The 14657-nt window shown below is 47.1% G+C and overlaps 5 protein-coding genes across 5 annotated transcripts; 3 read left to right on the forward strand and 2 right to left on the reverse strand.

The window, feature by feature from the left end:
- The first annotated feature begins 390 nt into the window (after window positions 1-390).
- F5Y00DRAFT_229450 (NADH:ubiquinone oxidoreductase 6.6kD subunit) lies at window positions 391-1123 on the forward strand. Its single transcript, XM_048006764.1, has 4 exons — window positions 391-551; window positions 629-664; window positions 782-897; window positions 982-1123. Exons 1-4 carry the CDS (start codon window positions 530-532, stop codon window positions 1033-1035), a joined length of 228 nt encoding a protein of 75 aa, XP_047867784.1. The 5' UTR covers window positions 391-529; the 3' UTR covers window positions 1036-1123.
- An 840-nt stretch (window positions 1124-1963) lies between these two features.
- On the reverse strand, window positions 1964-3208 carry F5Y00DRAFT_218961 (Sin3 associated polypeptide p18-domain-containing protein). Its single transcript, XM_048005623.1, has 3 exons — window positions 2846-3208; window positions 2690-2775; window positions 1964-2611 (listed from the first exon to the last, which is right to left on the reverse strand). The coding sequence occupies exons 2-3, from the start codon at window positions 2752-2754 to the stop codon at window positions 1969-1971; spliced, it is 708 nt and encodes a 235-aa protein (XP_047867785.1). The 5' UTR covers window positions 2755-2775; window positions 2846-3208; the 3' UTR covers window positions 1964-1968.
- Window positions 3209-3354: 146 nt separating this feature from the next.
- On the forward strand, window positions 3355-4704 carry F5Y00DRAFT_229464 (uncharacterized protein). The gene has a single exon (XM_048006765.1). The coding sequence runs from the start codon at window positions 3593-3595 to the stop codon at window positions 4676-4678; it is 1086 nt and encodes a 361-aa protein (XP_047867786.1). The 5' UTR covers window positions 3355-3592; the 3' UTR covers window positions 4679-4704.
- Window positions 4705-6898, reverse strand: F5Y00DRAFT_229466 (26S proteasome subunit RPN7-domain-containing protein). Its single transcript, XM_048006766.1, has 5 exons — window positions 6639-6898; window positions 6534-6578; window positions 6177-6457; window positions 5353-6117; window positions 4705-5299 (listed from the first exon to the last, which is right to left on the reverse strand). The coding sequence occupies exons 1-5, from the start codon at window positions 6706-6708 to the stop codon at window positions 5057-5059; spliced, it is 1404 nt and encodes a 467-aa protein (XP_047867787.1). The 5' UTR covers window positions 6709-6898; the 3' UTR covers window positions 4705-5056.
- A 3865-nt stretch (window positions 6899-10763) lies between these two features.
- Window positions 10764-14577, forward strand: F5Y00DRAFT_219018 (fungal-specific transcription factor domain-containing protein). The gene is made up of 6 exons (XM_048005624.1): window positions 10764-11289; window positions 11466-11536; window positions 11592-12345; window positions 12405-13037; window positions 13094-13478; window positions 13531-14577. Exons 1-6 carry the CDS (start codon window positions 11054-11056, stop codon window positions 14332-14334), a joined length of 2883 nt encoding a protein of 960 aa, XP_047867788.1. The 5' UTR covers window positions 10764-11053; the 3' UTR covers window positions 14335-14577.
- The last annotated feature ends 80 nt before the right edge of the window (window positions 14578-14657 follow it).

Genomic DNA, 14657 nt, shown 5'->3' on the forward strand with positions numbered 1-14657 from the left:
AGTTGCCGAGGTATAATTATTTCAAAACCAAGAACAATGCAGGCTACATCATAGACCACCTCCTTAGGTAAACCTGGAGTAAACAGCGTAGGTAACACAACACTACAATTAAAATTAATATGTATTATAGTTATACGAGGTCATCATGGGAAGGCCGAATCCTCAGTACTGGGTCGTTATCAAGAATAAGAATAAACTGTATATTAGGCATAGCATGTGAATATGGAAGGTCGGTTTGTGTAGGCCTACATATTCTTCATGGGTACGGGTTCGTAACACAGCTACGTCAGTTGTCCACTATGGGGCAATAGCTTTGATTACCTAATTGGAACCAAGCTTAAGCTTTGTTACGCCACAATAAGGCTTACAATCAAAGGCCCCCACGTTAGGTGTGTACAAGCCTCAACCCATTCAAGACGTCAAGAAGCGAATTGAAGCTACGATCAATCAATACCAAGATCGATCTCTTGAAAACAACCACCTAAACACCCACCTATCTAGTGCACGGCAATTGCCTACCTCTGTCAAGATGGCTGGCATGGAGCACTACCGTACGTACATACGACTCCGAGAACTCAATTGGATTTCCGTTCACAGCAATAAGCAAGGAAGCTAACATTCGTGTCAGGCATGGCGATGGACCCGGCTATCCAGAAGCTGGGGAGTACGTCTACCCTTTCCTCCTCCCCCCCTCCCGAGACTTCGCGACGGATCGTGGCGCAAGAAGAGGGACCGCGCAAGGCTGCCAAGGAGGTAAAACCGTGACTGATATGATCCGCAGACATGACCACGAACCGTCACAAGTTCTTCCGATGGACTCCGCGAACCGCGCGTATCACCTTCATGTACGCCATCGCCGTGCCGACCATCCTCGGCGTCATCGCATACACCACCGACGTGAGTAACTCAGCCCGCCCAGCTAGAAATTGTTGTGGAAAGATATGTAGACGCGAGGATTACTGACATAGCTCCGACGTGTAGGGAAAGTGGGATTTGCGAGCGAAGAGGAAGGGAGACTTGATCAGTGAGTTCTAAGAGAAGAACCCGCGTGGGAGAAGCTTGAACGACTGTATATAAGGCTAGGCGAAACTACCGCAATTGAACGAGGACTTTGACCAATGAATGCCTTTAAGTGCCTCGACTTTTCAAGAGCGCAATGCCGAAGTTGATGTTGAAAATGAATACCGAGAAGGTTCTAGTGCCTAACGTTATGGTATACTCTCCAATTAACGCTCCAAGGTATGGTATATATGATGTGCACATGACAACTCCTGAAGGACCCGATACTTGTCCTCTTCAGCATATTTCATTCAGACGCCTCCCGAGAAAATATATTCTAATCACCAATAAGAGCGTCCCTTATCTTCTGCTGGACGTATCGTGATATTGAACATAATAGTTTCCATAAGTTAATCAATCCCTTCGGCTGGCGTAGCTAGATGACCAGCGTTTACTTTCTTAATAGCGAACATCACTTGAATAGGAGATATCTTCAAACGAAAACAAAACAAATTGATACTAACATATACTATTAGTTAGATAAAATATCAAACGCAAACCAAACTTTTCAAATATGCTCCCTTGATTGCCCGTCCCTCCCATCTATAGCCCTGAAAATGCCACATCATAAAAACCGGAAAGCGGAAACAAGTTGTAAGACAATTTTGAAGGGTATCTATGCACACAATCATTTGCTTGCTGAACACTCGGGGGCATTCGGGTATCAATTTGCGTCCGTCATGAGAGCCAAGACAGGACGACCTGCTTGCATTGCAATCAGTAAACGCATGGGGCTAGAAGACGATGATGAGCGAGACATTGCAGAGTCGGACAACTCACTTTGTTATAAGTCCGTACGGGACAGTCAGTATATCTATACCATAATTTGCCTGTTACCGCCAAATACGTTGTTGGTTTTATCCCGACCACTCTCCCAAAGACACTGTTGTTTCTACTAGGACTTGTGTCCTATGTCCGTCTTATCCCTCTACCACGTCCTGCGGGGGGCGACTCAGGTAATCGTTCTCCTCTCCTCCATTCGCCCATCGGTATGCTACTACGATTTCCAAACCCGTCGTATCCCCTCCCGCTATTCCTTAGTCTACCAGAGCGGTCATTCCCGTTCTCCTGTTCTCTTCTGCTGAAGGAACCACTGGGGGTACGACCTATAGCAGCCCTGGGCTCGCTAGCACCAGTACTTCGTCCGACCTTTGCGCTAGAAACAGGGGCAACGGAACCGTCTGGTAGGGGAGGGAGGATGGCGCATGAAATAAAATCACCGACCACAAACCTAGCCTCCTTTAGAGTCTTATCGCCTTCAGACTCGAGCGTCTTCTCAGCCTCGGGGTCGTCAGGGTCTAATCCTCGGCCCCCGTTACCAACTATCACGCTGCCCAAGTCTTTAACAGCGTACTTGGACGTCGTCGGGCCTGAAGTGCTTCGCGTGTCTGGAAAGATGAGACGGAATGCGAAACGGGTGCCGATAGCCGGATCAGGGACGAGAGATGGCTTCAAAGCAGCGATGATGTAAGTAAGCTCTGTTAAGGTGCAGTCGGGCCAGGTATATATTGGCATATGCGGCGGAAGCTGCGAGGTATTGAATTCATCGGGCCTGAGATGTGTGTAAGTATTCGAGTGGCCCCCCCTTATTCTTGGAGCGTCGTAGGGGACCCCATGATGGTATGCTTACCTGTGAAATGCGCCGGTTCGGTAGAAGAGCCGTAACATAAACGGCGGTGTTGTGTGACGATCCATGTTGAGGTATCGCTTCCCCAAGTGGTACCTTCGCAGGAACACTCTGTTTAGGATCAAATCATGTTGTTGCGACTAGTAAGGCTGGACTTATATATGCTTCCTGGGAACGGAGTAGATGAAAGTCGGGAGAAATGGGACAGCACGGATGGATATAGGTAGGTAGGTACGTATGTCAGGCTGACGTATGTTAGGAATGTTACCTTGAATGGAAGCTCGGAAAATTCGAACTTGGGGGAGGCTACGAATGATATGCTTTCGATTTTTTTGAAGCAAGCAAACGCGGGAGCTCGAAAGCTTCGCTGATAAGATTCCAGCTGTTCCAGGGACTCGGGGGTTAATATGTGCTGATATAGTGTATAATGGTGGGAAATGCTAGAAATGTTTAAATACACTAACTACTACCTCCCTAAACTTTAGAAGCCCCCACCTACCCCGGGCAGTTTAGCGGCTCTTTATGATGTAACCTGGGTAGTATAATTCGTAGACCGTAGCTTTAGGTAGCCGCGTAGCGTCTGGGTAGCGTGCAGGTGGTCTGCTGCTAGAACTGCAGGTAGATAGTCGGTATGATCGGTACCTATTTTCCCATTTTCCCACTAAAAACTCGCCGACCTCCTTAGTGGGTTGACTCCTATTGGACATTTTAAACAATAAGTCAACCATGCGACCTTCGTCCCCATACGCCGCCCTGCGATCTCCATCCTCCCAACATACACCACATCCGCACACGGCTTTCCTTGGGACCACGTAGCTGGGACCTCCACTCACCTTTTGAAGCAGTCATCTTCTACCAGCCACCCGGTGGGCTCGCCAATCTTGCCAGAGCAACCACCCGCCAAACATGGATTTCGCATCTCTCATGTCCAAAGAGCTCGCCAAGGCGACAGGAACAACAACACCTACAGCTGCCAGCGACTCATCCTCCTCCTCCAACAAGAAATACATACGCCGCTCCGAAGCCGAAGCCCAACGCGAAGCCGCGTACCGGGCCGAACAAAAGGCTCTCGAGGAAAAGCGGCAGGCCAAGGCCGCCGAAAAACGCAAGCGCGAAGAGGAAGCAGCCGAAGAGGCCAAGGCCCGCGAAGAAAAGCGCCGGAAATTAGAAGAAGAGACGCGGCGCCGCCGGGAAGAGCAAGCAGCCGAAGAAGAGCGCCGGCGACGGAAACGCCTCGGGCTACCCGAACTATCCAAGGAAGATGGCGGCAGCAGTACCAGCCGCGAAGGCAGCACGGGCGCCGAGGGCGACGAGGACATCCCGGCGGAGGCGCTAGTCTCGAAGCTGCGCGAACTAGGCCAGCCCGCGACGTTATTCGGGGAGACGCACCGCGCGAAGCTGAAGCGGTACCGACGGCTCACGACGGTCGTGACGGCCGGGCCTATACCCACGACGCTGCGACTGCTAGAGGAGAAGGACATGAAGGTGGACGGGTCGATACCGCAGGACAAGGCGGGACGGCAATACCTGTTCCGCCAGCTAGCGTCGTACTTCACGATGGTGCTGCGGGAGTGGGAGGTAGCGCTCGCGCGGGAAGAGAACCGCGACACGTTCGCCGGGAAAGCAGCCATCAACGCCATGGTATCGAGCCGCGACAACATGGTACCGCTATTCCGTAAGTTCGAAAAGGGCGAGCTAGAAGACGACATCCTCAAGCCCGTCGTGGAAATCGTCCAGGCCGCTCAGGAGCGCCGCTACGTTGACGCCAACGACGGGTATCTACGCCTGAGTATCGGTAAGGCGGCGTGGCCTATCGGTGTTACCATGGTGGGTATCCACGAGCGAAGCGCGCGGGAGAAATTACACGATGGTGAGCGGGGACATATCATGAGTGACGAGGTGACCAGGAAATATTTACAGAGCATCAAACGGTGTCTAACGTTTGCGCAAGTACGCTGGCCCCCGGAAGATATCAGGCAGCTGATGGGATGATATGGTAATAGCATTTAATTAATTCATTCCTGAACTACTCGTCATAGGGTATTTGCGAATCCCATGCTCTTAAACGACGTAATATGCCATGTAGACATGACCCTAGAACCTCCCTGTAAAACAAAACTAAACCACAATGCAACGTCCGTGACGCCTGTATCCTAGCAAACTCCTCATTATGCGTTGTGTGCCTATGTGTTTGGCTGCCTTTCAGCCATGATGACGAGTGTTCCTGTAACAACTCGGTCCATCTCCATACATATTTCTCTCTAAAACCCGACTACTTCCCGTTATAATTCTGGAATTCACTGCCCGTAATAGGCTCGATCTATCCCTATACGTTAGAAGCATTGCCGTCTTATCCCTAAAATGATCTTACTAAGACATTGCGTCGTTGGAAGCCGGCTGTCTCCTAGCTTCATCAGTCCAGATGTCGCCTACGCCGGGGATATTGCCGGCTCCTGCACCAGTGGCCTTTCTAGTGCCTTTGACCTCTAGGTCGGCCGCTACGATGTTCATCCGGCGAATTCTCTCCAGGACTTCCTTTTCATAATTCTTGGCGGAGTCCAGAGCCTTCTTCTGCATGGCAGCTCTGGAGTTGGTGGAGACAGCAACAAGAAGCTAAACGAAGATCTTAGTAACGCACTAGTTCCAATATACACATAATGACTTACCCTATCAATGGTATTAATACGAGCGTTTAGAGCACCCGTTTTGATCATGTTAATGAGCTCTGGTTCAATAGACTCTCCGGGTTTGGCGAAGGCTGCGTTTAGGCTTTCCAAGGTGACACATGAAAATGGTACAAAGTACTGAACAATGCACTTGCTGCGAATCTGCGAGAAAATTGCTGGAACGTGTGCCTGGAGATAGATGTCGAGAAGGTAATCGTTTCGGTATGACTCGAGTATTCCCAAGCAGGCCGAGTATCGTCCGTTGACGAACAAACTGACAGCTTTGCGGATGTGCGGCTCTAGCTCTAGGTAGTTTCTAAAGCTAGAGTTATCTAGAACCCGAGTCTGTAGTTCTAATCGATCCATTGAAGCGAGTGCAAGAAGCCCACCATATGTGGCGACGTCATTCAGGCTGGCGACGTCGTTATGTGTCTGACAGTTGATTGGATCACCAACCTCGAGGAAGCTTTTAGCAGCATCGTAATACCGACCTTCCCCAAGTTGAGCAAGACCATAAATCATCTTCTGATAGGGTTGCTCAGTATTCTGCTCGTTGCTCCCGGGGCTCACGGCCAGAACCTTATTCGCATTTGCCAGCACTGCGGCCCAGTCTCGTTTCTGTAGCATAATGCTAATGATATGCTTGCCTACGTCTTGGATATGAGATTGTGTACTAGCATCGGGTCGCATCTTGATATAGGTTTCGGAGGCTCCGTTAAGGTCTCCAATAGACTCGAGGTGTTCTCCAAGATCGCGGTGACCAATCTAAGTATGTCAGTGCTATTCTCAATGACTAATTTCTTGGGTTGGAAGTGAATTTATACCCTAATACTCTCTTTTACTAAGTTATTCTTATACCCTTTGAGCTCAGTTTCAAGTCTGTGAGTTTCTGCCTTGTTGGCCTTCCCTGTTGCTGTGACCCAGGCCTCGTCCCACTTAGCCTCAGGTTCGTCGGGTGCAGCAACACGAATGCATTCAAAAGCATCGCGGTATCGCTGGACATCTTTTCCACGCTTGGCTTCGGCCACGGCAGCTTTAAGGGCATCGACGCATAGAGGTACGGAGCATTGGCCAATTAACAATAATCGCTCGAAACGGGTACGGCCTAGCAGAGTAAGGTAAGTAGCTATTACAGGCAAAGCACACGAGTAACATATGCTAGGTTACCTAGAGTCACTAACCTTTGTAATTAGAAATGTATAGGTCAAGGTCCAGCTTCGGAGCATCTAGAATACGTCAGTTTCCCTGCGCTTTACGGAAGAACCTGTTTGAAAGTCACTTTGTACCTCTAACAATAATACCGCCCTGGTTGTTCATGGCGGTAAAGTAGGTAAGGATGTGCTGGTCGGCTGCCATGATGCCGGCGCTCAAGAGATTAGGGCCTTTGGTCAAGTAGTGAATACCTTAATCCGTTGGTTATGCCGTGGAAAAGATGGTTGGGCGCCTGAGGTGTAGAATTATTGTAGACTGAGGATGTTGAATGCCTTGTTTTGGTTTATTGTGGTCTGCGTTGGAAACGTGTATCAGGAAAAAGAGAGATCAAGGCTGTGAACGTTGAAGCTACCTCTGTTATTTTGGCGGGGTAGCTACACCTGTGTTGGACCTATGTCGCAAGCAGAATCGCCTCAAAAAAGAAGCCCCATTATGTAACAGGAGTTGAGTGCCTTATATTACAACGTCAATAACTTCACCATTTCTTTATAGAGATTTATGAAATATATTTTGAATTAAAATTTAATAGATTGTTTTTAATATACAATTTTTCATTATTTTTCGCTTTCGTTATTTTCTTTGAGAAAGTAAATTGAAAAAAAGGGTATGTTATTTCCTATGTATGCATGTGGCCTGTTCCATTGGACCGTTATTCAGGTACACAAGTACATCCCCAGCTAACATGGGACGTAAGGCTTAAGTGGAGTCTCGCAACACTACATAGCAGGAGCGCGTGCTGCTGATTTTGGTCCAGCCTTCAGCTTGCCAAAGCCTCATGCATCCACATTCACATAAGCTCAATCTATAAAGTAAAAAGTAAAGCTACCGAGCCGTTGATATAAATGACTTGCTTTATAAAGCGCATACTTTGTACTAACTATGAAGGGTTTCGTACAATTGAGTTTAGCATTCGAATCCTTCGATACTCAAAGAAATATATTAGATTTGCTTATATCAATGATACTGCCTCGGACGTAGGCCGGCTTCCCGGCATATTACATAGAATACTTCCATCTCCCGTCCGCACCTTGGATCCACAGGCTAAGCAAAGAGGCAAAGAGGCTAAGGTGGATACAGAACTAATACAGACTAGTGTACGAGACGAAAATAGGTAACGTTCAATTATCTGAGACCTGTTATTTCAACACGTCTTACCTAATAAACTTATTAGTCAACTCAAGTGTAATATATCTATATCAAGGTCAGTAAGTACTACATATGCCGTAGACACGTCGTCCTAGGAATATCAAGGTCAGTAAGTACTACATATGCCGTAGACACGTCGTCCTAGGAATATGCGCGTCGAATCTACTTGCATACTTGAGAATCGGTCTTTGCAACCTATTATACTCCTATCATACTCCAGGACTTCACTTAATAGATATCAGAATAACTAGGCGAATTTCTATACGTGAAAATATATTTCGGGTCAATTGAATAATACGAGTTGATCCAAATATAATTGTATTATACTAATGCTGGCTATTGTATCTAACTAGGTATATTATTTAAGTATACGGAATACTGTGTATATGCCGGTCTTGTTGCTTGTATCTATTGTCTATATACCGTGGTCTAAATGAGTATCATATCGCGAATATTGCCAAGATTGAAGTCCACTTTTGCACGGAGACGCGAGCTCCAATCATGGCGTATTCCGGTCCAAAGAGCTTTTTCGGTGGAGAGGGCCAAGACGGCGGTGTGCCGGTTTTCCGAGATCTAAGCATCTATCTCTAATCCATACCAGCTCCTAATAACAATTTGAACGAAGGTAGGTATTGATCTGTCCTTGTCAATAATATGAAACGCAAAAAAAAGGGTGTCAAAGCAAAGCGTGCTTGGTTGGAGAACAGAGCAATTTATCTATACACTAGTAAAGGTTCTTTTAGAGTTTTAGCCTGGCCTCATTTACATAATATCAATGATAGACCTTGACGGTTACGGCTGCATGCTAGCTTATCTCTACTAGGCCAACGCCGTTCCGCGAATATGCATGCAGGAAAATTGCTTTGGAGGTTAGAGGCGTGCCAAGACCACTGCTACGGGCTCTCCGCGTACATATGTATATTCTACTGTATAGATGGTGATCAGACCTGCAATGATACCTTGTGTTCCTGACCGGTAAACTTGATTATGATGTAGTCGACGTGAGAAAAGCCGCCATTGTGAGGGTCCATAACCGCCGCTTATGTATTCGCGTATTGGCAATAGTTACGCTGAAACCCGTCATAACAAGTAATTTTAGAATCATTATATTTATCAAAGTATAATGAATTGAAGAGAAATAGTTCGCTTCGAAGAAAGGAACGGAACTAGCATTGATATATATATGTGTATGAAGATGAATTATGTATTTATAGAGCTTGAAGTCATGGTCTAGTAATCCAGCCTTGCAAGTAAAGGTACCTAAGGTATGTATATACTTGGAGATCAAAGCGTGGTAGAAGTCAGCCATAAAACTACCTACATGTTCTAGACTCGAAGCCAAGGACAACTCATTAAACATACGTAACTTGAGGAAACTCGGTTTAGAGAGATCTGGTTATTGATGAACCGAACAGCTCGATCTCATGTGGAAAACCGGACTCTCTTAACCTCGTCTAAACGGACTGGGAGGCCTCACTAGTTGACATCGAATTAAGATGTGTTGATGTTACTTTGCGTATTTCATTAAACCTAGAGGCCTCCCGCCAGCTTCATGGCACGTATGCCGGCGCTGTCCAGGCCATTGCTTGAATTCGTACATTAGAACACGTACCTATGTAATATTTAGCCCTATTCGTGATTGTTTATGGTGTTGATAGGTTTAAGTGTTACTTACACGTTAATGCGGCCATGTAATTAATATAAGCTTTTCTATGCTAACATGACTACCTAGATTATATATAGATTTGATAAGTCTAAGATCCCTTTTGGACGGAGATACTCGGATTACTAGATTAAGTAAATAATCAAGGAAAAGATCTATTCTAGTAATCTCTTCTGCATAGTACACTTTTCGTGAAGATGTCTCTGGTTGATATATCATCCATCTCCTTATGTGCATATACCGCCTACACGTGTGCACCTAAACACGCATAAATCACTAGTGTAAATCAGAGTAGTATGTTTAATCTGTGCGACACCAGCCTATTACTTCGTCATGACTTGTAAAGATGTACTAGATGTACAATGCAGGGATTGTCCAGCTTCTGAGCAGCTTCGCCCCGCCTTGCAAAAGCAGTACTTATCCAACTATGTACATATATGATCCTGGTTTATCTAACTAAGCGCCTTTCTATTTGCATAGTCTCCCCACTCGAGCCACCATGTCTTTTTTTCTTAAGCGTTCCATCGTCCCCCCTTGAATTGCCTCTAAGAAGACGAGACGAATTGGCTTTAGATTCTCGTTCGTCATATTATTTACTCTATTCGCAAAGGCCATAGGAGAAATATATCCTAATTATTCATCCGATATTTCTTAAATTTTTTAACAATTGCAATTGCTAGCCCCAAACAGTATCGGCCTTATCAATCAATCAATCCATCCTATCTTTGAATCGATCGGTTTATTCCGACCGACCGCCTTTTCTTTTCTTTTCAATCCCGTTTTGATCATTGTATTTGTTCATCGCCCATTACTCGCTACATACAGGTCACTACAGGACGTCAGACAGCAAGCATACCTGACTCCATTACTCTCCCGGTAGGTACCTGATCTTCTTGGTACAATACACCCTCTTTTTACCCGTAACTACCCAGCCCTATATGCCTATCCTTGTATACGTATCTCTCAGACTGGCAAGGGAAGAAGAGAAGAAGAAGAAAATACAACGTTCACATACATACAATTCCTACGTTAAGTACCTAGGTATGTACGTAATGCATAGCAAAACTAAGGGTAGCATGTACTGCATCTCCAATGTGTAGGTGGAGGTACCTAAGGTAGAGGTTTTGTCCTACCTACCCTCCTGCCCTCCTGCCCTCCTGGCTTCCTGCCCTCTAATCTTAGGCGCTCTATGCTATGGATGCTATGGATGCTATGACCTACGCTACTGCATCAGCGCATTCGGTCCCATCTCACCCTACCCTACTTTTCTCTCACTCACTTCACTCACATACTTGACTCAACGGTCTGTCCTAGATGTTCGTACTCAGATAAGAATCATATCTTTACTTATTCTTCTTCTACCTTATTAATTTATCATTCACGTTTTTGGTTAACCCCGAGGCTATTTTTCTAATCCTCCCGCCCATTCACGGGGCTTCAATTGGGCCAACCCCCTCCCACATTACTGACTTCTTTTCATATAGGTAAAGCAACTTCTGCCCTGCATTGTGGTCCTTGTTCGATATAATTAGTTTGCCCAAGAGCAAGCGTCAAGCTTCGAAAATGCGCTGGAACACATCTCCTATCTCATAGACATATGAATTAAAGCGAAGACGGCACCGGGCTATTCTTCACGTATTCTAGGAGGGTGCCACTCCCGGCACCCACAATCGACCAGACATGACACCTCTTTCTCGCTCTTCACGCACCCCTGCTGATCGCACAGGATCCGTTAAGCCCGAAACCCTAGATGGCCAGGTATCTGACGGAGAGGAATCTTCTTTGCAAGCCTTGGACACGGGCTCTCCGGCTGGGGAGACTCCAGCCTCTGCTCCTCAAGGTAGCCATGCCGAAAGTTCTAGCGAAACCCCGTCTGTTCCTCTCCAGAAGCGCCGGAGGGTGACGCGCGCATGCGAGTATGCAGTTCTAAACTCCTTTTTTTTTTCTTGCCCTGGTCCCTCTTCAGTTGGCTTCTAAAACACGTCTCTCTTGTGAGCGTGTCTAGTGTCACCCAGAGCTTCACAGTCAAATATCTTCACCTCGACGCTTAAGTAACATCTAAAGATCCAAATACTAACTTGGTCTCTTCTAGTGAATGCCGTAGGAAAAAGATAAAGTGCGATGGAAAGCAACCATGCACCCATTGTCAGGTGTATAGCTACGGTAGCCTTTACCCCATTCCTTAGCTATTCCTTACCGGCTGATGTGGTATTGTTAGACTGTACATACGATAAGCCTTCCAACAGGCGCAGGAATCCGGCTCCGCAGTATATAGAGGCTCTAGAAAATAAGCTGTCGAGGGCGGAGAACTTACTGCGCAGATTCATGCCGGATGTCGACCTCAACGACCCAAGTCTGGATCCTGCAGTCCAGCAAGAGTTTCGCATCCGGGAGCAAGCTAGAGCCCGGACTTCGACAACCAAGGGGAAACAGCCAGGTTCTTCGTCTTCTGCAGACGCCCAGTTACATTCTATGATCGAAACCACTGGCCAACTCGACCTCGACGATAAGGGTAACTACGATTTCCACGGAACCTCCTCTGGCTCGGTCTTCTTCAAGAGGATGAAGGAGCATTTTCGTGGTCTTTTAGGCAGAGACTATCAGGTGCCGTTTCTTCCTCGCCCGCCTCGACCTGCTGGCGTCCTTACTCTAGACTCCCCAAGACCCCCGTCAAGTTCACGAGCGCCGCCAAGTCGTACTACACCCCCTTACGATTTACCTTCAAAGGAGAGGGCACTTGCGCTATGCGCCGAGTCACTCAATAACGCGACGTGTCTTTTGCGTATCGTCCATACCCCTTCTTTTTACAAGATGTTGGATGACCTATACGAAAAACCGGTAGGCGCAGCTGGGACAGAAAACAAAAGGAGTCTGGCACTGGCATACTCTGTCATGGCCCTTGGTTGCATGTATAATATACCCGAAAATGACAATTCGGAGACGCCACCATACAAGGTCGCGATGGATGAAGCGTAATATTATTGCCCCCCTTTTGCGCTTTTCTGACCTCGACTAACTGACGCGTTTTTAGGATCAAATATTATAGCAGTGCAAGAGCCATTCTACAAGATATAACGGAGTGTCGAGACCTTCCCTCGCTTCAGGCTCTGCTGTTTATGATACTATTCATCCAGTCGATATCGAATTTAAGTACTTGTTATGGGTTTGTAGGGATTGCCTTACGATCTGCGTTGAGAATGGGTTTGCATCGACACCTACCTCACATTAAATTGAATCCGATAGAGGCCGAAACGAGACGAAGAGTTTTCTATATATGTAGGCAGATGGATACGTATGTGTCTGCATTACTAGGGTTTCCGCTGCTTCTAAATGACGAGGACATTGACCAGCCTTTACCAACCCCTGTGGACGACGAGTATATCACGAAGGACAAGATACTCATCCCGCCGCCGGGAACTCCGTCTTTCCTCGAGGCCTTTAACGCGCACGTACGACTAATGGATATTCTGGGCAAGGTTGTTAAAAATGTTTACCCGTTGAAAGGTATGGAGCAGAGTGAGGCTGAAGGTGTTGGAGAGCCTTACGCGTCTTATATGATCAGCTATGGGAAAATAAAAGAAATCGAAAAAGAGCTTCAGCAATGGAATGAGGACTTGCCGGATGCTTGGCGGCCGAACTCTATTGGTGCTGTTGAAGTTGTTCGGTAAGTTCTTCCTAGAGCAGACGTTGAACTCGAGCGCTTACTAAGTGGTCTTCTAGGGTGCGTAACCTACTGAGGTTTACTTACGCTCATATCCAGATGGTACTATATAGGCCATTCCTACATTACGTTTCTCCGCGCATCACGGCCGGCAAGGACGTCAATGAACGTGCCTACGCTTGCGGAGCTGCCGGTGTTAGCGTCGCGCGAAATATCGTACACATCGGGTTAGAGATGCGAAAGCAGGTTTCTCTCGTGGGGCCGTATTGGTTTACTCTTTTTACCGAATTCTTCGCTATCATAACGCTAGTCTTTTTCGTACTAGAGAATCAAGACAAGCCAGGATCCATGGAGATTTTTGCAGATGCTATAGCTGGGAAAGAGATTATTGAAGAGCTTTCGAGAAAGAGCTTGGTCGCGGACCGCATATCCCAATCTCTAGCTGTAAGTTGGAACTCCATTATAAACCTAGCGGGATATGGCTAATCCTAGCAAGATACTCTTTGACCAATTACCAAAGAGCCTTAAGCAGGCAAGCACTACGACATCTCTAAAACGTCCCGCGTCAGGAGGACAAGATGGTATGGCGATGCCGCTTCCAGCACACTCAATCGATTCAACACAGCGTCTCCCCGAGAGGCCCAACCAGGCTAGGGGGAAATCGTCGAAAAAGGCTGGAAAGATTCCAGTTGGGCTCGTCCCGCAAGTTATCCCTGTTGACAATTCTTCCATACCACAGCCAGAATTTGGTGGCTCATTTACCTCCAGTTTTCAATTCTCGCCGTTAGATTTACCGATACCGTCCCCGGATTCCGCAGGGGCCACGGCCCTACATGAGCCTAGCCCTCTAGATTTGCAACATCCAGCATTCAGCACGGGCAATCCGATCCACCAGTTAGATGCAGTGATGTTTCCCTCAGACGACCCCTTAGAATATCCCAACCAACCCCAGCTTGATTTCGGTGCTCATCAGTCAGGCGTTCCGGACGGTAGTCCAGGAGACCTGTCACACCACGGCCCTGCTCCTTACTATATACCTAATTTCTATGATGGCATCGAAGGACAACTTATGGGACCGCTGCCGCCGTACTTAATGCAGTCGCAAGCTCAACCAGGCTTCAACTTCCCAGCGCAGATGTATTCGGATCCGATGCTGTTACAAATGCACACTTTAGAACACCGGCATTCACCCCACCCCCAGCTTCAATCCGAGCAATTACACTTCCTGCGGCGACGGGGTCAACAACCGGGGGAGATGGAAGAGTTACTAGCTAATACGTCGTGGCAGCCATTTCCGTAGCATGAAATGGACCAGGTTTGTGTGTAGAAAAAGGATACCCCTCTGCATAATTGCGACATCCACGGATGCTTTCTTAGATGATGGAAGGGATTGGAGTTTGGCATAGGTAATCAAAACATTGATGATTGACGCCGAATATGGACAGTCACACATTGCAGCTGACGAATTTTCGTTGTATGGACGTCATATAAGACATCTATGATCCAAAGCGAGCCTTATACCCTCAACAGAGGCAATGAGTAGGATCTTTTAGAGACACGGCGGGAGAGCACCTCGTCGTAGATTATGCTCAATGATGTATATAAGATGTGTAAATCAGGCAC

This window comes from Daldinia vernicosa (genome assembly GCF_022497035.1).
Source record: "Daldinia vernicosa strain CBS 139.73 unplaced genomic scaffold F5Y00scaffold_9, whole genome shotgun sequence".
NCBI lineage: Eukaryota > Fungi > Ascomycota > Sordariomycetes > Xylariales > Hypoxylaceae > Daldinia > Daldinia vernicosa.